The sequence below is a fragment of the Sphaeramia orbicularis genome, chromosome 12 (genome assembly GCF_902148855.1).
Source record: "Sphaeramia orbicularis chromosome 12, fSphaOr1.1, whole genome shotgun sequence".
In the NCBI taxonomy this organism is placed as follows: Eukaryota; Metazoa; Chordata; class Actinopteri; order Kurtiformes; family Apogonidae; genus Sphaeramia; species Sphaeramia orbicularis.
This window is the reverse complement of record NC_043968.1, coordinates 62,088,289-62,113,564: the sequence shown is the minus strand read 5'-3', so window position 1 is coordinate 62,113,564 and position 25,276 is coordinate 62,088,289. Positions and strand designations below refer to the sequence as shown.

At 37.9% G+C, this 25,276-nt stretch overlaps 1 protein-coding gene across 1 annotated transcript in view; it reads left to right on the top strand.

Moving 5' to 3' along the window:
• Positions 1-19,126, top strand: part of nnt (nicotinamide nucleotide transhydrogenase) — a 38,465-nt gene extending 19,339 nt beyond the window's left edge. Inside the window, exons 13-22 of the mRNA XM_030148909.1 lie at positions 370-515; positions 993-1,188; positions 1,861-2,094; positions 4,457-4,617; positions 6,011-6,190; positions 8,250-8,409; positions 11,919-12,000; positions 13,017-13,135; positions 15,513-15,628; positions 16,422-19,126. Of these exons, the coding sequence (XP_030004769.1) occupies positions 370-515; positions 993-1,188; positions 1,861-2,094; positions 4,457-4,617; positions 6,011-6,190; positions 8,250-8,409; positions 11,919-12,000; positions 13,017-13,135; positions 15,513-15,628; positions 16,422-16,571 (1,544 nt within the window). The 3' untranslated portion in view covers positions 16,572-19,126. The remainder of the gene's footprint in view (positions 1-369; positions 516-992; positions 1,189-1,860; positions 2,095-4,456; positions 4,618-6,010; positions 6,191-8,249; positions 8,410-11,918; positions 12,001-13,016; positions 13,136-15,512; positions 15,629-16,421) is intronic.
• The last annotated feature ends 6,150 nt before the right edge of the window (positions 19,127-25,276 follow it).

Sequence of the window (25,276 nt, the reverse complement as noted above, 5' to 3'; positions counted from 1 at the left end):
AATCATGCCAGAGGAAAAAGGTAGACGTACACACTGTAATGTGATCTCTCCCTATAAAGCGGTGAGATAGTGTCTGGTCCTGGTTTGACACATTTGAGGTTTTCTATGTGAAATATTTACACTGACACAAAGTGGACCCATTAAATTCCTAACATAGGTTATTGAGCTTGGCAACACTTTTCAGCTATTGGCTTTAAAACACCTGTTGTCTAAAAATAGAGGCTTCAGGTGCTTTGGTTCCTGCTGACACATCAAATCTACAAACTAGTTTTTCTCACTTTTATACTTAATTTTATTCTTATCGTTTCTTCATTTTAAACATCTCTTAAACTTGATTTGTGCAAGTGAAGATTGTTTTTCTGTTACCAGGTGGTTTCCTGGTGACTCAGAAGATGTTGGACATGTTCAAGCGTCCTACAGATCCTCCAGAGTACAACTACCTCTACATGCTCCCTACTGGTGTCTTTGTTGGAGGTTATGCTGCTGCTCTGCAGGCTGGATACAACATTGAACAGGTGTGACAGAAGAGGCTGTACATTTTACATCTCACTCCTTACAAATAAAATGGCCTTAAATGTCCAGTGCATACAATTTAAGAGCATTTAAGTGTAAAAAAGAAAATGTAAGATGATATTCTGTTTTCATTAGTGTTTAATCACTTCCTTTGTTTTTTGTTTTTTTTTGATTTTTCATTTTTTTAATGATGGGTGGCATCCAGTGTAAAAGTACATTATTGATGCCTTTTATGGAGCACAGTTAATATCTCCTTATCCAAAAGCTCTGAATAAACAAAATAAAAACTGGCCATAATTAGGGTTTTTAGCAGTGATTGTACAAAGAAACCTTTTTTTTTTTTTTTTTTTTTTTTTTAAGAAAAAACTGACTAACCAGGTATTGTTCATTGTCCAACTAGTTTTTCAGGTTTTGTTCCGTGATGCATTTGATTCATGTCTAGAACCACTTTTACACATTCTGTCTCTTTCTCTCACCAGATGATGTACTTGGGCTCAGGTTTATGTTGTGTTGGTGCCCTGGCTGGGCTTTCCAACCAGACCACAGCCCGTCTGGGTAATGCTTTGGGAATGATGGGAGTCGCGGGGGGGATCGCTGCTACTCTGGGCGCCCTCAAACCAAGTCCTGAGCTTCTGACACAGATGAGTGCAGCCATGGCTGTAGGTGGAACTGCTGGTAAGTCTGCACATTTTCACATCAAAAGGCGAACCGATAGGAAGTCACTTGACTGCAAATTAGTCATTGGGCTTTTCAGTGTTTGTGTGTGCATGCATTCCAAACCTGACCAGATTAAGCAGCAGGTGTTCTGAATGCAGAGCCTCTCTGTGATGTTTACATCAAACACAACATGACTAACTCCCCGCCAGACTCAGGAGGTCTGTAGAGATGGTGAGCATCAGGCATTACTCACTTTCTCTCAGCTTCTTTCAGGACTGTTTGGTCATTTAAATGCTAATTGTTCCAGTAACAAAGCTGAAGCCCAGACTAAACTATCTCCACAGACAATAATGTCGTTTTCCTCTACAGAAAGTTTGCAAAACTTCCTGTAGGATAGACACACAAAGTGTAGACCTACTCACGAACATGGAATTTACCCAATGGTTCTCATCATCAGCACCTGGTTCCACAGACGGACCAGTTTCCCAGCAGTCCTCTGAGTTTGTGTGCATGTGCTTGTGATTTGCATGTTGTAAATTTGTTATTCATGTATGGGTCCGTCAGGTCCACATAAATTATTAGGGAAGAAAATATCGAGTGCGACTTTGGATAAGGATTTATTTTCTTGGCTTTATGTACTTTTAAACTGCATTTAAATAGTTTATTACATGTCACTTTTCTTTTTTTCAGGCCTGGCCATTGCTAAGAAGATCCAGATTACTGACTTGCCACAGCTGGTGGCTGCCTTCCACAGCTTGGTGGGTCTGGCTGCTGTGCTCACCTGTGTGGCTGAATATATGATCGAGTACCCCCACTTCGCCACAGATCCTGCAGCCAACCTCACTAAGATAGTCGCCTACCTCGGCACCTACATCGGCGGCATCACTTTCAGCGGCTCTTTGGTGGCCTATGGCAAACTCCAAGGTGAGAAGAGTATAGGTGATAGTTTTGTTTTGTTTTTTTATTGAACAGAATTTTGGAGTTTGTCACAAATGTAATCTGGAGAAGAGTGTTTTTAGATATGTTGAGTTTTGGTAACTTATAAACCTGTTACAAAGTTAATATTCAGTGAGGTGTAATGTAGTTAGCTCTCTTTAGGTTAGGTCAAACTGGTTTTAAGATGTCTGCAGACAAATATTACATCAGCTCAGCCTCATCATCCAAAAGGGAGAACCTGATATTTGTTCTTCTCAGCTGCCTGCTGAGAGGACAACAGTTCATCATGTTCGTGTGCTGGCATCATTCCAGGCAGTGACATTGTAAAAGTGGTTTTGCTTGCAAATTATTCACTGAGCATTATGCTGAATTACCAAGAGTGTTTCCATCCAGCTGTTTTTATACAGTTTTTCAATTTGTGCCATAAAACACTTGGAAATGCTGTTGGTTCGAGGTGAACGATGTAGCTAAAACATTGTTTCATGGTAATAATATATATAACAGTACCATAATCGCACTGTAATTTCAGTAAAGTAACAAGACCATATTGTAATTCTTTTCTTCTATTCTTTGGAACTTTTACAAACACAGTTCCTGTTCACAAGTGATCTGACTTGTGTCATTGTCATTTTTTTCCGTGTTTGTTTGTCCATGCGTTCTCATGCAAATTTGTTGCTTGCCACTGTGTGGGACTATGCAAACTGCCCACATGATGAAAATTATTGCGGTGAAGACTTACAATAACAGTATAAACAACGGAGCATGTTATGAAAAGATTCAAATTTTTTGTTGCAACATGACATACATTTGTAATATCATATCTTATGGTGGTTTCCAAAATGTCTCCAATTGGAACAGAAATATATTTGCACTTTTGAGGGGTGGAACAATTAAATTTTAATACCTATGGCGATTTATGGTGACTTACAGAAACCATGTAATGTGAAAGTCAGCCATGTTTCTGTACCAGGAAAAAAATGTTGGCACACAGAAACAATCAGGCATTTGTGCACTGTTAGGGAGACTTAATGTTTGTTGCTTAAATTTATAGAAGAAACAAACAAAAATGCTATATTGAAGGGGAAACATCTAGAAATAACTAATGATTTGCAGATGGGACATTTTTCCAACTATTGGTATCAGTAGAGGTTTGTGCGGGGAGTTAATATTAGGCTTCTCCACAGCAGTTTCTGACCATGTATTAGAAGGTTCAGAAACAAATGTTAGCCCAGGACAAACTGGCAAATACAGAGAACTAGAAGAGTTTTATTTCCTAATATCCTCATAGCAGTAGTGAGTGGCATTTTCTCTTACTGATTTTTCTGAAACTTTGCAGTAAATTTTTTGGAAACCTAACCACCGACAAGTAGTCAGTAGAAAAAAATGAAATATTAAATCCTGCAAGTCTTAAGGCTTTTGATGCACTTGGGAAAGAACCAGATGGACATGTACTTAATGGCAGTGACGTGCAGTGGGGTTCATGGCTGGGGAGGCACTGACTCTTTCAGAGCCAGATCTACAAATATATTGTGGCCTGAGAAACTGGAATAGAGAGAGTGAGCAAAAGGAATGGCCTGGGTATATGGGCTGTGCATCAAGTCAGCATAGGTAGACTGGCAGGAACTCAACAGGAAACCTTCAAAAAGAGCCATTTCAAACTAAAAATAAAAGAAGTTTATGGTCTTACCTTTATTTGTACATGAAATCCATGCACCGATCCTGGTGAATTAAAGTGTATAAAAAAGAACGAAGAGGATTATAAGCGCATGAATCTGTGGACTCACAGGCGCCATCTATCATGAGGCAGGGGTACTGTTTGCCTCCCTTAGTGACTTTTTCACTGCGGTTTTATGATTAATCTGTGAGCCTAAACACATTACAGAAATACATTCCATACATTATGCAGATTATGGAAGGATAGAGCATATAATCAGAGTGTTTGAAAGCATTTTAACTGCGATATACAGAGGGACAGCGACACAATATTTTCATCGGGTACCAGAAGAGTTCATGAGGGGAGGAGACAGTTCTCCTGGAGGCACAGCACAGCGCTGCCTCACAGCGCATCTCCTCCCTGTATTTGAACGGAGCATGCAGAAATTCTGCTATTCTAATTGACAAAAAAGAAAAATAATAATATTGGATTCGAACGGAAAATGAGTTTATAGGACATACCAGCTGACAACTATCAACATTTATTATATTTTATAGTCAAGTTTTTTTTCTTTTCAAGATTGATAAGGGAGGCTCTGCATCCCCTGCCTCCTCTGACTGCACATCACTGCTTAATGGCCATTAAGTGTTCTTTCTTATTCCATCTATCTCATTTACCCTCTATTTACACACACAGGTGTTCTGAACAGCGCCCCCTTGATTCTCCCTGCTCGTCATGCTCTGAACGCCAGTCTCATGGCCGCCAGTGTTGGTGGGATGATTCCCTACATGATCGATCCCAGTTACACCACAGGCCTCACCTGCCTTGGGTCTGTCTCTGCTCTCTCCGCTGTCATGGTAAGCAGTGTCTGGTTTCTATTGGGTGCGGCAAGAGAAAAATATGCACTAAAATATCGCAATGGAAATTTTCTTACATGCTGACAGACAAAACATGTAAGAATGTTGTTAAAAAGGACTTCAATAAACACCAGGAAGAGGAAAAGGAATAAAAATGTCAGAAAAATTCAAGCTGGAGACAGATTAGAATGTAATATGTGAGAAAAGACAGCGAGAGGAATTTCATTAAAAAAAAAAAAAAAAATAATAATTCTTGCACAGGAAACAGTAGCTGCCCAGAAATAATTTTCAGTCGAAGCTGGCAAAGGGTTGTTAATGGTCTGGCAGCCATAGAGGCAAACAGGCTTGACTTTGTGAAAGTGCCAGTTTCCTGCTTGTATTTGGATTGTTTTATTGGGCTCCATCAGTGTTAAGTTATGATTAAACCTTTGAAAATGCATTGTTCAGTTATTGAGGAGAATGTGTTGTATGTACTCAACACAAACATCTTAAGGACATTATAAATGAATGTGTGTGTGAATCCATTGACCAATCTTGACTGGCTAAAAGAAAACATGCACTCATTTAACAAAACACAATAGCTGTCTGTCAAAAAAAAATTGACTTAGCTAATAGTCTTGACAGTCCTTGATAAATTATGCATCTGTGTTTAGTTTTAGCACTTTGGGTTCTGCATTTTTTTAACGTTCTCATCAGATAATGGTGTTAAGGTAATCAAGTTAAGATTATAATTACATCATTCTACCTTTAAACATTTTTGCTTGTTTTGCACATTTTTCTTGTGCTGTTAATAGCGGTAGTGGATAAAACATCTAAGTTATATCTGTAATCAGACTGCAAATTGGCCACACACTAATAAAGCTGTAGCATAAATCAACAACTGGACTCAGTCCCAGAAAAAATATCGACGCATCAGATCAGTTATAAGTCTTTCAAGTGCCGTAATACAGTAATGCATCATCTGCTGTTTTATTTGCGTGGGTCTCTGTGAGAATGCAGTGGCACAAGTCTTTCTCATGCACATTTTCCTAAAAATAATCCTACAGTATATCATTAGGTACAGTCTATGACACCCACCTGTGCAAGTCCATAACATTTATCACATACTCTTGGATCTTGGTGCTGCTTTGGTAACTGCAGTTGGCTCTTGTTTAACAAAAGCTGCTCAGATGATAGAGGGGCAGAGAGCAACTGAATTTAATTGTGAAAAATGCATCTATGGCTAGAAAGGCTTTTTCCCCTCCTATGAAGAGTAATGGTTAGTGTTTTTTAAAAACATTCTAATGAGAATTCTTTTTTCATGGCTGACATCCGCTGTGGTGTTCACTGAGCAGCTAATCTAATTTCAGCAGTGAATGATACTCCTCTTGTGTTTCCCTCTGTTTTTCTTTAGGGTGTAACCCTGACAGCAGCTATTGGAGGTGCTGACATGCCTGTGGTCATCACGGTTCTCAACAGTTACTCAGGCTGGGCCCTGTGCGCCGAGGGCTTCCTGCTCAACAACAACCTGCTGACCATAGTCGGAGCTCTCATCGGATCCTCTGGAGCCATTCTGTCATACATTATGTGTGTGGTGAGTGCTCGCAATTTAAAGAGCAACATACATCATAGTTTTGCTGCTTTGAGGCCATGTCCACACGAAACCACATCTTTTCATATCTGACCTTTTTCTTTGTCGTTTTCAAAAAAAAAGGGCTCTGTAAACACAGAGTCGTTTCAGGGAATATCTGCATCTACACAAAACCACTGAAAACAATGTAGTACAAATGCCAGGCCTGTATGTGGCGTTGTAATGCTCGAAGAAGACGACGTAGAGCATGCACATAAAGCTTGCGTGCTGTGGTATACAAACCATAGGCTATAGAAGAACAACAACTCTCCGCGGTAGATCCGAGAGCATGTAGTGAATATTGTTAGTTAAGGTTGTTTGTTGCTAATTGTAATGAAAGGGTAGCCAAAGATTTTGGTTCAGTATTTCCAATAAGCTCAATAGGTGTTGTAACACGAGCACTACTCTGTAGTCCACCATTGTTGTTATTGTGAAGTGGCATCTTGCTTCTGAGGTGAAAGGTTAGAGAGGTGGGGCTATGACATCATCAGTTTAGAAAAGTTGCAATTTGGTCATACAGACGAAGACACGAAACTGGCGTTTTCAAATTTATGAACTCTGGGGCCCGGTTTCAAAAAGTGGTGGTTTCAGTGACTGAAAATGCCGGTTTCATGTGGATGAAAGGCCTATCCGATACAAAACTTTTTGTGGATACGACCGAAGCCATTTTTGTATGAACAGGGCCTGAGTCTCAACCTCATGATTTGGAAATATTAACAGGTGTTTTAATGTGGAGAATGCATCACTCATCCAATTTGGTTGAAAGAGTTTGGCTTCTTTCTCACTCCTTCAATTAAGAATAAACAAAAAGCAGTGTTGGGACATTGAGGACCCATATATGTGTAGATGTTTTTTGAACATGTGCACAAACCCAAATTATATGGGGAGAAATATGTTTGATATGTAAAAATTAGGCTATGAAATGCTCAACAATGTTAAGCTCCAATATCAAGAGTGTATTAAGCCGTGGACGTGTTGGCTGAAAAAACTGAAATTTGTATACAATTTTTCATTAGAATGTAGTGTATTATAGTATTCCTAGCGCTGTGACCCTCAAAGAAAAAGAAAAAAACCTAAAAGAAATTCCAGAGGTAGAAGATACTACCTACTTGGGGCTTTATTTGATTGTATTTGTTTTATGTCACCTTGCTGTTCTCTTTTTGTGCAGTAAAAATATTTTAAAAATACTAACAGGAATACTATTATTGATATACAGTAACTCTACCCTCTAGGCAGAAATGCAACATTTTCTTTCACCAAGTTTTCATACACTACATAGCAGTATTACAAATACAGGAAAATACAGTTTTCTTTCCTAATATTTGATTCGGATGTTTTTCAACACAACCTAAATCTGAACAGTTCTATTGGAGTTGTTGTGACTTTTACTTGAGTATAAATCAACATTGGCCACATTTCTGCACTGGCAGGAGTCACATAGTAAATGTAAACATGGAAGACCACTTCTACATCACCATTAATGGAAACATAGGTGAAACAGTAAATGCAGACTTTACTTTACCACAGGCTGCATATCATCTGATCTATGTCTCATTTATGTGTATGTTCAATTCAGGACTGTGACAAGTTCACACTGGAATCTGATATTGGCCATGATTAAACCTTATAACAACAGACAAAATGAGTGCAAAATCTGGCAGAGTTGCAACATCTCCAGAACAAACTCAGCAAGGAACTGATATCGCATGTTAAAAAGCAGAAATGGCTTAAAGATTCATAAATGTGTTTGTTGTCATCTTCACTGATCATCATCATCTCCTGTATACAAGGTTCAAGAAGGTCAGTGCATCTGCAGACATATTTAGATGGTTATTCCTCTTCTTTCCACCAGGAGGGACTCTAACTTTACCATTATCACATAAAAATAATCCCATTCCAGATCTTGGCACAAAATATCTTTAACCTAGGCAGTAACTATGACACATTTCAATACACACATTACATGAAAATTGCAGATAATAATCAAAAGGCCAATGTATAACCTGTTCTCTGCCCCTCTCAGGCCATGAATCGTTCGCTGGCTAACGTGATCCTGGGAGGTTACGGCACATCTTCCACTGGTACAGGGAAGCCCATGGAGATCACCGGGACGCACACAGAGGTCAACGTGGATCAGACGGTCGACATGATTAAAGAGGCCCAGAACATAATCATCACTCCAGGTAAGACACCCACGCAAAAACAAGCACTCGCGTGCACACACACAGTGGTCTTGAAAGTGAGTGGAAAAACATGATACTTTGACTTTGCCTGTGTATTTTTTTTTACTCAGCGTTAGCAAAGTGTGTGTTCTGTTTATTTAACCTTTTCTTGACCCATGTTACATCACCGTTTTGTTAATTGACAAGTCATGGTAGAGCCGCCACTCACACACACACACACCCACGGGTCTCTGTGTGGTCGTCAGACCCTGGTAAATAGACATTCTACAGTGTAGCGTATATATGCTGCAAGGTCAAGGGAAAATTAGATGGAATGAGGGCATGGTGGGTTTTTGTTGACAATTCAAATACAACATTCAGAATTGGCTTGTAGTTCCATTTTCGGGGGTTAGAGCGTAGGGTCCAACCTTTGTTCCAACTACATGGTTTCCTATTTTCACATATTTCAAATATCTAACTACAAATGTGTCTGAACCTCCCAGTCACACTGTTACGTCTCTCCCAAATCTTCAATGTGTGGCCCAGTGACATTTCGTTCCCCTTTCCAGACTATTGTTAACAAGTCACAGCTCCAACGTGTTGTTTTGCTCACGTGCTCACATACATGTAAACACCGACTAAAGACACTAAGTCTGCAAATTGCTGCTTCCAGTTGAGGGTCTATAAACAAAAAGGGACTGCTCATAGGAAACGCTGCAATTTCCAAGAATTACAAAATGAACCACGTGCCTGAGATGAGTACATGAGAACTGCATTCTGCTTCACAGTTCAAAGTGGATTCAACCACGCAAAGATGAGCATTAAATAAGAACGGATGCTGATTTTAATAGAATCTCCTCTGTTAAGTTATGTTTTGAGGAGCTGATATCTGGGGCAAAATGCCAGAATCTAAAAATGCACGCCTTCCTCCTGCAACTCTAAAGACTAAAAATGAAGATATATAACCTGACAGTTTCACACTTTTAGTGTAAAAGAGTCCAAAGAAAGAGGTACAGTTCTTGTTCCCTCTAAGACTGCCTGAATTACAATATGCTGAAAGATAAGTATAGAGCCTTTGTAAAATGGTGCTTAAAAACTATCAAGTATTAAAGTTTAGGTTTGCAGAAGTGCAGTTATAACTCAAGGGACTTATTTAACATCAATTGTTTTTAAGTTTGATTGCAACTAATCTCCTCTTTATTTTTCTTAATGGTCTACAAAATGCTCACATTTTGTCTAAAAATCACACTTTAAGCTAGGACATTTTTTCAGTTGATGCACTCATGCAGTACCATCCTTTCTACGTGTGGAAAAGATTTTAATTTTGCAATATGAAGAAGTGAAAAGATTCAGTCATTGACTTATTGAACAACCAACAGTTTTTGTCATAGCATATTGATAAAATTAAAATTTTCAGGACTATTATCAAAAAAATATAAAACATTGTGTCTCCAGATTCTCATGTGTGGTGATGTTCTTTTTTTTCTCTTTTTAGCCAACTAAAGCTAAAGGAAAATAATATTTCTTCAGCCTTTGGGGAATTGCCCTGTCATTGTCACAATTTTCTGGAAACTTTTGCAAGATTCCTTTCTTTGCAGGTGCAAATGTTGTATAAAACCTTGATAAATGTTTTTTTTTTTTTAGTCTTGTACATGCCAGTAAAATACTACAACATTATATTAAAGGGTAATTTCCAGTATCGTATAGTTAAAATTTTTCTAATTTGTTGACAGAACACATACCATCCAACAGTATCATCCATTTCTCTGGTCTAGCAGTCGGTGGTAGATTTGTATTGTTACCCAGTGCCTGCTCTTAGTCACCCCCCTTGTTTCCATTTTGACCATTCTCCTTAATTGGAGCCGTCACAGTCACTTTGCCTGATTGACATCTGTGGAAACAGTTAAGACTCTGCCTGATAAACATAACTGTTTTCCTGGCCTCGTCTGGGCCATCTCCGCCTGGTCTGAGTCCACATGTTTTTCTTATAGCGGAAACTCTAGGGAGATATTAAAGCACAGGGACTGAAAGAATTGTAATGGGGAGAAAAAAATAAAACCATTTAATTGTTGAGCTGGACGGCAGACAACTATGTTTCTGCAGTTTTTTTCCCCTCTCATTTCAGAGTTTGAAACCATGTCATTTTAATGTGTTTAACAAGAGTTTCTGACTGGTTGTTGTGACAAGGCTAGTAAACACCACTGGACCGTTTAGTGTTCGCCGCTATGCATGAGTGTTGACGTGATAAAAATCAAGTCGCACACAAAAACATTAAAGATGTAATAGCCAAACCTTAGGGAAGTTATATTTCAAATATATAGAGACCTTCATACCAACTTAATGTTAAGACAAGAAACACTAATTCTTTTTTTTTTTTTTCTTTTTTTTAATTGAGTGATGCAAGACAGAACATGACAAATGAAGGACAACATAAGAAAGAAACACTATTTCAAATGTTCTGTGTTGGTAACTGATAAATGAGAAAGGAAAGTAAATTGAAGACATAGAAATGTCTTTTGGAATTAGGATATTATGTTTGACAGCATATGAATGTAGAAAAACAGAGCACCTGCTCTTTGAAATGACAGTACTTTGACAACATCCAGCAGTATCTGTCTGCACTGTCAGCTGTATGTCTGGCTGACATCAGGTTCATTGTAGAGTTACTGCTGTGGTCTGTAGCTGCTGTTATCAATACACTGTTTTTTCAGTCAAGTCCTGAATGTGTTTTTCAGATGCATACAGAGAGATAGAGCGCAAAATGAGAAGTGACTATATGACTTGTACCTGAGTGTACAGATTTATACTTCATCAAACCTAATGTCAGACATTTGTCGACTACAGATCATGTGTCACTGATCATAAACTTCATAATATTTAGTTTTGAAAGTAGTGCAGGAATCACTCATCTCAGTCTAAAAGGATTTTGTTCATTATCTGACTGTGGCATTCACCTGTCACATGAATAAGTGGTATTTATCCTAAAACCTGCTTTGAATGGTTTGTCCAGTTGAGTAATGGTTTCTAAAAACATTTCTATTTGAGACTTATGCTTCAACCGCATTTAGCTTCACTATGGCCATAACACAACATCACATGAAAACTGCATTATTCTACAACAGCATGTTACGGTATTGTAGTTAAAAAATATTACCTAGTCAGGATGGGTGTTAATACTCAAGAACCCCTCCACTTAAAGATTAAAGTAATAAAACTACTAAAAACAGCAATAACAAGAAACACTTGGATATTCTGAGATGATAAAAAAAATCACACATTTAGGATAAAATACTTGGACTGGGATTACATAGTCATACATTTGTGAGGAAAAACTCACCCATACAATTAATGCACATTCTGACTTTGTAATGCCAGAGAATATTAATTTATAGTTTTATTGTAAATTTGTCAGTTTTTTTCTTCCTTCCTAAATTTATCATTTCAGTCCACTTTATTCTGTTATTGTGCTAACATGCCATCATAGCTTCTTATCATTTGTGTCTTAAATGATGTTTTTATGCTTCTTTCAGGTTATGGACTCTGTGCTGCTAAGGCCCAGTACCCCATTGCTGAGCTGGTGAAGATGCTTCAAGAAGCTGGCAAGAAAGTCAGGTAAAGGTAGAATGACCAAATATAGCATAAAGAGAATAATGAAAGATGAATGTAGTAGGGAAAGAAGTCTGTACTTCAAAAACTACCATCCAGGGCATTTAGGCCTGGACAGATAAGAAGAGACTTGTATGAAAAGAAGGAATGAGAAAGGGAAATAAGAAAGAGAGGAGAGGAAGGGCAAGGTAGAGCGGAAGCCTGTGTAATTGTCCTGCCTCAGTCGTTTGATCCTGGCTGTTGCAGCTGCTGCTACTTAGAGCATTTGTACTTGATTAGAGGAAAGTGGGTGGTCACAGAAAAAGAGGAAAAACCCATTTCACCCGGACCTCTTACTTTTTTCTCTCTTGTTTTTCTCTTTCCTACATTGAATAGAAATGCTATGTTACCTATTTCTCACTTGTTTGCTTACTCTTAGTACTTAGTTCTAATCCCTCCCTGTTGTATTCTTCAGTTTTTTTTTTAAATTTATGCACTTGCTTTTAGTCCCCATATATGCAGACTACATTTTGCGACACACAACACTCTCTCACCATATGTACTCTGTTTCCCCCTAAAATTAATGAACAAACACAAAATAAATCTTCAAATTGACAGTTGCAGAGAGCCGACCACCAGAATTCAGTGGCTGGTGTTAATTTCCTACTCTGATTACATGACATGGCTAATTGAGTTTGAGAGTTCTGTATAACTATTCACACACTTGTGCACACTCACTCAACAAACAATACACGGTCAAGCATTGAAATCAGACAGTAAACAAATGTCTCTGAACTCCATAAGTCCAACCTCTTCATCTTATTGTCTCTCCTACCGGGTGAGACGTTTATTTTCACTGATTTACTTGTACCACTGTTCCATTTCATGTCCCACAGTTGACCGTTTTTCTCCACCTCGTCATTTCTTTTAGTCTTCTATAGCGCTGCAGGACCCTACTGCTTCATTCTAGTTCTAGTTTAAAGACTGGCTGACATCTTCACAGCTTAACAAAGATAATCAGAGTCAACATCTTACTCTTGCAGGTTTGGTATTCACCCTGTGGCTGGCCGTATGCCCGGTCAGCTCAACGTACTGTTGGCTGAAGCTGGTGTTCCATATGATATTGTCCTGGAGATGGAAGAGATTAATGAGGACTTCCCAGGTAAGCGTATACTCTGAATAATTGTTACTCTGATCTGATCCAGTATGCTTAATTTTACTGCAACTCTTGAAGAAATGCTGACAAAAGTGATGTAACTGGCATGTTCAAGTACTGTACATTTGAGGTAGATTTACTTTGCTTCAATATCTCTACTTCATACTGTATTTTACTTCTACTCCACTGTATCTCAGTGGCAAATATTGTACATTTTACTCACTAAAAGCAACTATAAAAGTTAATTAAAGTTCTAACTAAGTTACTTTTCACATCACAATGTCGTTAATTTTAGTTTCCCCTTATTGATCGAGAAAATTCTCCTCCTTCTTAAGATAAACTCCTAAAAACCTCTTGGATTAGCTAGAAAATATATTTTTACAAAGCTGAAAACAGGTTTGTTTTTCTAAGGTCTTTTTAGAGACACATGGTTCTCACTGGACAGTGACATCACCAACATATGATGATCTTTTGCTGTAGATTAAATTACCCAACAGCATATAAAGCAGTTAAAACGAACTCAACTTTAAACATCTGTAACAGTGAAATGTAAACAGTAAAACAGTAGAATGAATGAAAAATTATCAAAATAAACAGCAAAACACTGTCAGGGATCATTTTACTTTTTTGGTCCATTTACTGTAGGATCTGAATACTTTTACCATGGCTTGCAAAGGAAATTCCATGTGTAAATTCTGCATTAACAAAGTTGAACCATCACAAGCTACAGTTTGTGGTTTTTCTTCCTGAGAAAACATCTTTTTTACACAGTTAGAAATGGACAGACACAAAGCCTTGTTTTTCCCCTCTTTGTTCTTCATGAGCACTTGGCTGAATTTTGGTAACAAAAATTCATGTCAAAGGGCCAGCTTGTGAAAATAATTTACCAGTAACGTAGAAACTGCATGTTGTGGAAACATAATTGATGTTTTTCCTGTAGCTGCTGATGTGTTGCATATGGGCAGACTAATTTTCATCATAACCTCTAGAAGTTTCTTGAACAACCTGTTTTCATAAACTTCAATCGCAATGTTCAGCCCATCATCTCAAAATGTGTCATGCATCAACTCTGACTAAGTGAGCCACAACGGAGCTGGACACACACACTTAGATAATGGTGATCAGGCCCTTTCTAGCTGATGGATATCTCAATACTTTGGTTTGTTTGTTACCTCCGCCAGTAGGTATTGTGATCGCTTTGCTTTGTGTGTTTGTGTGCGTGTTTGTTTACGTGCGTGTTTGTTTGTGTGGGTGTTTGTTAGCAAGATAACTCAAAAAGTTATGGACGGATTTTCATGAAATTTTCAGGAAATGTTGATACTGGCACAAGGAAGAAATGATTAAATTTTGGTGATAATCGGGGTGGGGGTGGTGGTGGTGGGCAGATCTGTCTTGGTGGAGGTCTGCGCTCTCTGAGTGCTTTTCTTATTGTAGACTGTCATTGCTCTGATTTGAATGCATGTCAGAAGTTTGTGAAAATAAGTTGTGATGGTGTTGATGTGATTTTGAAGGATTTATTACGTTTGTTTTGACGCTTTAAGTGCTGATATTCACTTCAGCATTCATCCACAACAGTGGATGAATGGGAATTATACAACTTATTTTTGAACGTGTGAAGGTTATAATATTTTTGTATTTTTCATTTTTACTTTTAGACTTTTTGTTTCACTTCCACTTTACTATTTTTAGAAAATGCATACTTTTCATTTAGATGTTATTGGATTTTCATTGAGTTTTTTTAGTCTTTTGGGGAGGGGGATACATATTTTAACACTTCATCTACAAAGTCAGCCTTCTTTCTCTTATCTAAGATGCAGTCATGTTCAGATTATTCAGCTTGTGTTCTTCTGCCTTTGGTCACCATGATTCTGGATTTGGATGGATGTGAAATACTGGCACGTGATATACACGAAATACAGGCCCTGTTAAGTAATTGATAGATGGGGTTCATATCCACTACAAATATTAGACTATTGCTAGAAATACAGTTAATTGACAAAGTTGAAAACTAAAGGCATTAGGAGGTATTGTGATCACTTTGCTTTGTGTGCGTGTTTGTTTGTTAGCAAGATAACTCAAAAAGTTAAGGATGGATTTTCATGAAATTTTCAGGAAATGTGGATACTGGCACAAGGAAGAAATGATTAAATTTTGGTGGTGATGGGGGCGGGGATCTCTCTTGGCGGAGGTTTGCGCTCTCCGAGTGCTTTTCTTGTTTAGTTTTGTGAACATAATTTCACTTATCATTTTATTTGTAGAGCTTTATGATTATTTTTAACCCATTATGTATTTTTACACCTGCTCACTTTGTGTTAATAATAATGATATAAAAAGTGATTTTTTTTATTTTTTTTTAATTCCCCTGCTTTGTGTGTCCACTCAGACACTGACCTGGTTCTGGTGATTGGTGCTAATGATACAGTGAACTCAGCCGCTCAGGAAGACCCTAACTCCATTATTGCTGGTATGCCTGTGCTGGAGGTCTGGAAGTCTAAGCAGGTAAGACATCTGGTACATGCATGTGTGATAATGAGTTTGTCCTGAAGCCCAAAAAGATAAAGAGGAATGGAGGTTATGTGTCCACACCCATAGAGGGGCCTCCATTTGGAAACACACAAAACTTAACCGTGGTCACACTGATGCGCACACACTTCTGCTAAGGCTCACACACATAGATGGAGTGTTACGGTTCCAGGTGCAGTCCCATCCTGATCCTATTAGCAGTGACTGTGTCGCTGTGGAATGACGGCATTCGGAGCATCCCACTGGCACCGCTTCGAGATCTGGGATTTATACAGAGCTCCCACACACTTTTCCCCGGGGAAATCAAAGAGCGCATACTACCTAACCGCACACAGTCATGGACACACACAGGCTCAGGTGCACATACATAGACACACTCTGTAGCTGAAAGATGCGGTTTACACACAAATGCCCTTAAATAGTGGTCTGCATACAGTCCTGTGGGTGTTCATGCATTGTCATATAGGACTATATGACATTGTGCAACACATACTTTTGGAAATTTGGGAAAAATTGATACTGTGAAAATCATGAACCATTTTTAGGACAGTCACTTTAGTTTATTCCCACAACCAAGAACAATGAAAGAAAGAGGAAAAATTTGATAGAATTATTTGCAATGAAATTATTATTCCAAAAACCTGGTGTGGAGATTCTGCATCCCTTAAAAACACCACGTTAACGTCACTACTGCTGTTTCCTTTCATCTAATTGGAGGTTAATGTGGGCTGGTTTTGTCTTCCTGTGTAACTGGATCTTCTCCCATCAGGTGATTGTGATGAAACGTTCCCTGGGTGTGGGATACGCAGCTGTCGACAACCCCATCTTCTACAAACCCAACACTGCAATGTTGCTAGGAGACGCCAAGAAGACTTGCGATGCCCTGCAAGCCAGGGTCCGCGATTCCACGAACCAGTAAAGCAGCTGCACTCCCAGCACAAATCCCCACTAAAAGCACAAGGGAAGTGGGGAAGGTAGAGTATGATGAGGCACCGTTTTTCCAAGATTGTCAGCAGCAAAAATGATCTTTGTGAAGTTTTCATTTAAGTAAATGAACAAAGATAATCTTCACAATGAAAGGTTTATGTCAAACCCCTCCCAACATCTATAAATAAGAGACACAGAAATATGTTGTAAAGCTAAAACTACTATAGAGTACAGTAAGAGCCAAGCAATACAGATACTGTAGATTCTAACGCTCCTACCATCACAATGTACCATCAGTAAATACAGTTTTTTTTTCAGTTTGTCATTTCTTTTATTTGTGGATGTTAAAGGATGGGTTCCTCCACCATGTGCATGTGGTCTTTGTTATCTGGGGAACAACTTACAGGGTGTCCTTCATTTTAGATGCCTATATTGATGTTAAAAATGAAAAAAAAAAAAAAAGAATAACAATCAGAAATGTAGATGCATTAAGATGTTAGATATGTTAAATTTACTGTTAAAGGGTTTTAGTAAATAGTCAATAGATTGAAGGAAGTGCAGAGGAAATGGAATGGATAAGGAATAAAAGATGTAAAGGTAAACCATCAGAGAAAGAGGTACAAGAGATGGAAGCACCTATGTTTTTCCAAGCGTAATGACTTTCCTCCCTGTTTTATTTCTAATTATTTTTTTTCTTAGTAAGGTAGTTTGGTGTTACTTCGTATTTCTGCTTAACATCACATAAGGTGTGCTCTCCTCCCCTAAGTACCTAGTTTTTCTTTACAAGTAAAAAGAAAAAAAGCAGATCAGAGCAGCATTTTTGTAAAGTTCATTCAGTTCCAGTTTTATACTGTATTGAGAGATTTTTGTATTCGGCCTTTGTATTCTAGAAAACGTCCACGTGATCCCGTTTTAGAAGCCATAGTCAAAGTTGATGACGTCCAGTCATGCTATTTGCTTTTTTTCTTTTCACTTCTGTCTTGTGATCTTCACTCTTGTGTAGGAGTAACACACAGGTCAAAAACAAAAAAAAAAATTGATTCAGACATTGTCTCTGAAGTATTTAATGCAATAAACCAAATGTGTCTGACCTTTAAGTGAGGTCTTGTGCAACTGTCTTGGCTGCAAGTAAAGACAGTACAAACATTTTGTAGCTCTGATGAAGCAGAATGGGTTTTGTGTTTTTGAGCTGTGTGTGTCCTACCGTCCTGTGTGGTTCACACATTATAGTACATGTGAAACTCACCTTTGGCCTTGACCATAAAGAACAATTTATTTAAAAGAACATAGTTCAATTTTGCCCTTATCCACTCCACTATGTGTCCTCATGATTACTCTACAGGAAAATGAAGGATCACTATTTATAAAATGATGGCCAGATGTTAGCTTCTTAATGTCACCAGTCTAAAACATCAACGCAGCTATTTTGATTTAATTTTATTGCCACATTTTAGAATCCATGAATTGTTCAACATTTATTATACATTCATTATTGAGGAATTTAATATTCCACATATCTGTCTTCATTCATTAAATACAATGCTGAATACACATTAATTTGTGCCAAATCTTTCACACTTAGTCCAAATAAAACAAATGGTACAAATAGAAAGGATTTGGTTACTGCTACAAAACCTCCAGTTCAAGAAAGATTCCTGACCGTACAAAAGTTGGATCTTTCTTTGTTCTATAACTTTCCATTCTCTGAGTTATTGTGGTCATAAAACTGTTGATGAAATGGTCAGATACATGGTTTGCAAAACAGTATCTCCTTAGGTGATGCACTCTTTGACTCTTTCTCGCTCACAGTCTTTTAAAATGTACACAAGTAATGTAAGACGGGTTTAGATGCAGATTTGAGAAGGCCTGCTGATCTATGTCACATGTTAATCCTGGGACCTGATAACATTGACCATGACAACTGTCCTACCTCTCCATAAACCTGACCGATAGCTTTCCAGAGAACACCTTCCTTTACCTGTTTACCACAGGATATAGTACGGAGCAGACCAGTCATTTTACTTCCACACGCCTTTAATGTAACCTGTACATTCTCACGTGTCCTTAACCTGACCAGTTGCCTTTCATTTTGTGTCCTTTTCGCATTTGTAACTGTCAGACCTCACCTTACTACTTGACATTTTTCTGTTTGTTATTGAAGTCCAGAGCTGCAGATGCTGTTAGTGCTTACTAAAAGTGATTGTTACGATACAAACCGCTGCATTTCAACAAGCAAAAACAGAAGACGAATAGTTTGAGAGCTCAGTTATATCTGTGCACTTTGTTGCTTGTTTTTTGAAGGATTGTTCAAATTAAGGGAAATGGATAATCATGTTGATAAAATTGCCATCTTGCCCCCTTGCTTATTCTTGTTCATTAGAATATTTTTGTAAAGAAAAGCGGAGGATCAATGAAATTTTGAAGGTGTAAAATGTTTCAGTGCACCCAATTAGGGAGATGAAAAGATGAAATGTACTGTGAATATTTTTCCCCTCATTGTTTATCGTGGAACATTCTCATCCCTAATAAACCTGTATTTACACTAGATGTTGCCTCTAAGTGTCAATTCCTTCCTTGAACAACTCTTTAAGGTGCTCTGGCAGATATGTTGTGAAAGGTATTTCCCTGAGGTCTGTCACCGTGTTGACAGTAACATTACAAACCCGATTTTTTTTTTTTTTTTTTTTTTTTTTTGTCGCAGTCTTAAAAGAAGAAAAAGAGGGGAAGGAGGTTTTATTCACACACAGCATGTTCTTCACCTGCCAGGTTCTGCCTTACAGGTGATCTACAAAATAACATGAGCCACACTTAACATCTGCTGTGTTGGAATAAGTGTGTATGTGTGTTTATGAATAGTTTAAAGAACCTACACCAAGGAATGTGTTCTCATTGTCTCATCAGGGTACTTGGAGGAACATACTGACAACTTTTTTTTGTTGTTCTCTTAGCTTCTACAATGTTTTGGTGCTAAAATTTGAAATACTGTATTTTCTCTCCTCTACAAGTATGTGTTAATGTTTAAAACCTAGTCTATATTGTTACACTTTTTTTTTTTTAATAAATAAACTCCGTAAATTACTTTTTGTTACCAGAGGGGCATGTTTAGTTCTTCACTTCTTGTTCTGCAATGTTATTAAACCACATACAAACCACAAATTATGACTTATGGACGAACCCTCATATTTTGGGCAGATTGTAAAAAGGGGTGGGGGCTGGAATCGTTTTACACTTTAACACTATAACTTGGAACAAAATGTCAGGAGTTAGTTAAAGGTTGAGTGTCTGTGGTTTATACATGTCTGATGTTTGTGTTGGACCTGGTTATTTGTTGACATTAACTAACCCAATTACTAATTTGACAATAGCCTTGGTCTCCTGTATCCATGACAACAGAGACAATAGACTGATTTCTATATACTCCTGAGACCCAGCAATGCATTTTTGTCCTCCAGTGGACAAGAGTTTAGCAGCTTTACTTAAAAAAAAAAAAAAAAGTCTTCTAAAAAAAACTAATAAAAGATGTATTTGACAAAACTGTTGCATCATGTTTCCAATTAAGGCGATTTTTAAATTTCAAACGGTGAAAATGTTTGCTTACTGGGTCTCAGGAGGATATGCAGGTTTCAGATCACTCGGGTTCTTCTTTGCGTTTCTTCTGTTTAATCACTGTTGGATTAAAAATTCGGTCAACGGATGTCCAGTTGCCAGCACAACACTGACTCCAACACAAACTTCATATACAAAAACATGCACAAGTCTAACGTGTTTAACCTCTCTCTGTTGTCATTCAAGTTCACCTGGGTTAAACGTGTTCAAAGAAAATGCAAAACAGTTCTAGCCTCTACTCTTTTTAAGATCTGCCCCAAAATGTGAGGGTTCGTCCATAACTCATAATTTGTGGTTTAAAAACATTGCAAAACAAGAAGAGTGGACCAGTGGCCTCACCCTTCTAGTTAAAAAAGGCGTTTAAGATCTCAAAAATGTAAGGGACTATGCTAATACTCCATCGCAATTAGTGAAGTTACTCTGATATAATCCTGCTGAAAGATGAACATAACCTCCTTGGCAGAAGTAACTGTTTGATGGAAACGCTACAACATCTGTATGCTCTGCACATGTATGTTGTGGGCTGATTTGCAGTTGGATCATATTATATATAACAAATGGCAAAAAGAGGTAAAACATGGATCATAATTTCTGGTTTCATCATATTCTCTAGCAAGAAATAAGAAACACCAATTGCATGGGTCTGCTTCCAGAATTAAAGTAATAAAACATCGCCAAATTTTAGTTTTCAAGATACAGTATAGGGTAAAAAAAATGTAACGTATGAATGGATGAGTGAAGGGCTGTTACTGAAAAGGAATGTTTATTTCTGAACTACGAAGTTACCGCCAAATACTGTCTGCACATTACAATACTTTCACTTTTCAGATTACTTCTAGTATAAAATGTATACATCCGTAATAAAAATGTACATAACCCTAGGTACACCGTTGCCCATAAAGTTCCATTCCTATTCTTGTTCCTGTTTAGTCACATCAGTAATCACCTCTGAGTCCCAGTTGCACTTTTTATCAACAACAACAACAATTTTATGAGGCGAGATACAAATGTTTTATTCAAACTTTATGGGCAAAAGTGTATATGTGATCACATGTTACCATACATTCATATATGCTGAAAACAGTCAACTAGTACTTTTGCCGCCCCCCCAATTCAACTCATCTAAGTATGCAAGATTTAGTACATTTTGTCTCTGATGCAGATCATTTCCAAAAAAAAAAACAAAAAACCTTTACACCTAAGATACATATGTGATGAGAATATTGTCAACAAGTGGTGCCAGGTACAATAAACCCCGCCCCCCACACATATTGTGTCTTATTTTGGCATCGATCCAGCTGATGTCATCATGTCTATGCATGTGGTGATGTCAGCATATTAATTGCCTCTATGTATGTGCCAAGTTTGAAGTAAATTGAAACAAAATTAATGTTTTTAAAAGACATTTGAAATTTCGTCCTTTTTAAGTAAATGGGATTAAAAAAAAGTAAAAAAAAAAAAAAAAAAGTTCATTAAAAGTTGGAAGCCAGTTCTGCACTGGCTTCCTGTGGCTCAGAGAATAAACTTTAAAACAGCTCTGCTCGTTTAGAAGTCTCTCCATGGTCTAGCACCAAAGTACATCTGTGACATGTTGGTCCCATATGAACCATCTCGGACCCTGAGAACCTCAGGGACTGGTCTTCTGCTGGTCCCAGAGTCAGGACTAAACAGGGTGAAGCTGTGTTTCAGTTCTACGCAGCTAAACTCTGGAACAGTCTTCCTGATGACGTGAGACAGACCTCTACTGTGGCAGTGTTTCAGTCCAGGCTGAAAACAGCTCTGTTCAACTGTGCATAGAACAACTGAAAGGGTTCTATCTGCACTCTGACCTTTTACTTTGTTTTAATTAATTATTATTTATGTTCTATTGATTATGTTTTAATTGTAATTGTGTGTTTTTAATCTGTCTCTTTCCCATTTTTGTAAAACACTGTGAATTGCCCTGTGTATGAATTGTGCTATACAAATAAATCTGCCTTGCCTAAAAATTTGCACTTTGACCTACTTTCCCCAAAATGTAACCACATCTATTTTGGCTCTGGCAATCTATAAACCCAATTTGGTATGAATTCAACCAATAGTTTTGTTGATACAGACATTTGAAATTTCACCCATTATAGGGAAATGGGGGGAAAAAAAAGATTTAAAATTCTTTAAAAATTTGAACTTTGACCTATTGTTCCCAAAATGTAATGAGATCTATTCTGGGTCACTGGCAACCTATAAACCCAATTTGGAATGAATTCAACCAATAGTTTTGCTGCTAGAGAGTTAACAAAGAAACAAACTGAACCAAAAACAATACCCCTTCCCTGACCTTCCGGGGGGCGGGGTAATAATCCTGATAACTATTATTATCATACTGGTTTGTATTGGAGGAAGACCGAGGGGTGTTCACTATTTAAAAGACATTTATAATGAATTTGTATTACTCTCTTTTGCTGATGTTAGGGATGCATTTGATCTGCCAGGTTCCACCTTTTTCTTTGATTTACAGCTAAGGTCAGCGCTCAGGGCACATGGTGCGCCCTGGCAGTGTTCTTTGCCTACTCACCCACTTCGAGGTTTATTTACTGAACAGAACAGAGCTAAGGGTTTGGTTTCCAAACTGTACCACGTTCTGTAGGTAACAGACTTTGCTTCACTTCCAGTGGAGAGGATCTGGAGGAGAGATTGCCTAGACCTAGCTCAGGATTTTGATTGGGATGTGGTGTGGTCCAGCATTCATGAAGCATCCCACAATCCAGACATCAACAAATTCACTTTAATTTTTTACACAGAACATACCGCACCCCTGTTAAACTCCATCACCTGAGAATTATTAATGAACCGTGTTGTAATTTGCGCTCACTGAAAGCTCAAGGCACATTTATTCACGTGTTTTGGTACTGTCCTCCTGTCGGACGACTCTGGGGCAATGTTGCATCCAAATTATCTGAGCTGATACATGAAACAGTGCCTGTAACTATACAGGGTGGGGAAGCAAAATTTACAATATTTTGAGGCAGGGATTGAAAGACAGTGTATGACCAATTAGTTTTTTGGAAGTCATGAGAATTTATTTGCCACAAGAAAATTGACATAATAGAAAATGTTTTTATTCTATGTGTCCTCCTTCTTTCTCAATAACTGCCTTCACACGCTTCTTGAAACTTGCGCAAGTGTTCCTCAAATATTGGGGTGACAACTTCTCCCATTCTTCTTTAATAGTATCTTCCAGACTTTCTCGTAATAGTTTTGCTCATAGTCATTCTCTTCTTTCCATTATAAACAGTCTTTATGGACACTCCAACTATTTTTGAAATCTCCTTTGGTGTGACGAGTGCATTCAGCAAATCACACACTCTTTGACGTTTGCTTTCCTGATTACTCATATGGGCAAAAGTTTCTGAAAAGGTATGGATAATAGTGTTAGGTATGATTATGACATCAATATATGTTTGGTTTCAAAACAATTGACGTAGTGCCTGCTGAGAAAAAACAACTAAATGTTCATTGTAAATTTTGCTTCCCCACCCTGTATGTGTGTTGATGCTAAATGATTTCTCAGTCTTTAATATTTCTAAACTCCAAAAGCGAGACAACTTTACTGGACTGACAGCAGCCAAGAAAATGATTGCAACTCACTGGAAGGCATCTCATTCTCTAACTCTCCAATCTTGGATTCTCTCCTTTTTGGATGTCATATACATGGAACTTTCAACGGCTCGAATTAATGGTGCTAATGAAAGCACTCTAAACATCTGGCGTAGCACTGCTGACTCTTTGAAAAACATGCTGTAAGTTGATTTTGCCACTGGCTCTCTCACCTTAGTGCCTCTAGATGTCAACTCCCTTCTGTCTTGTCTATATATGTTTATGTGTCTGTATGTTTTGTGTATGTTGTGTGTATTCTTGTAGGTTATGTAAGCATTTTTATCTATTGTGTGCGTAATTAACCTTACTTTTCCTTTTTTATTTTTATACTATCACTGTTTTTTTTTTTTTGGTATCCCACGACACATTCTTATGTCTTGGGCTCACTGTTGGTATTCTTGCTCTGAGAATCCATTCCAGTCATATTGTATAACCTGAAATACCTGTGCTCGATTTAATTTGTTAAATGAAAATGAAAAAAAAAAATTGATTGCAAAAAAAAAAAAAAAAAAAATCATACTGTTTTGTACATGATAGCCTGACTGAGGCCAATTTGAACGTGTCCTGTATTTTGGTTTATCTCAGATTCCTTCAAAACCCAATGACGTCACCTGTCGGCGCTGCACTGTGTTGAGCAAAAGCTAACATGAAAACAATGTAAACATGGAAATCATTATACCTGCTTTGGATCTTTATGCTGATGTTAGCATTTCTTTCAAAGCACCGCCGACCTGGAGCTACTTGCGTGGCTGTATATAGAAATGTATAAAACTTTCCAACAAGGCCAAATAAATGTTTCAAGGAGAAGTCATGTGTAGGAATCACTGTAAAAGTACCATGTGGCTGTTTCCAAATTGTTATCACACTGAAATGAAAATTAAACACAGCTGAGGAGGTTATGATAAAGGTTTAACTCTAACACATGGTTACCTAAGAGATACTGCAGGATACTCACACAAATAAGGTATTTAAACACAGCTGGGAAGTAATTACTGTCTACCATCCTGCATCTAGTGTCATGCAATGTCTGCCTCTTGTATCATAATATGAATCTTTATATATAAACAAAAAACAACAGCTTTGCTTTCAGACGGATACCAGTAAAAAAAAAAAAAAAAAAAAAAAAAAAAAACACTCTGTACCCTCCTTGTATGTGCAGCATAATGGGATTGCATGAGTCTGGCATGAGGGTTGTGATAATGACTGAAATGTAAATATCAGTTTGGGTGACATTTTCACCTACAAGCAGCACTTGATTGCTATTCATCATCAGAGAGCGAACTGGAGGTACTTAGAAGGGGAGTGGTGCCTGCAGAGAAGAAGCAGATTAGACACTAGATAGATTTATGAAGATGGGGATTGCATGTGTGTGCAATGAGGGTGGCTTCATCCTGTAACAAGTAGCACTCAGACGGGCTGTTATCTGCGCTCAGGCTGCAGGAGATCTGAGGAAAA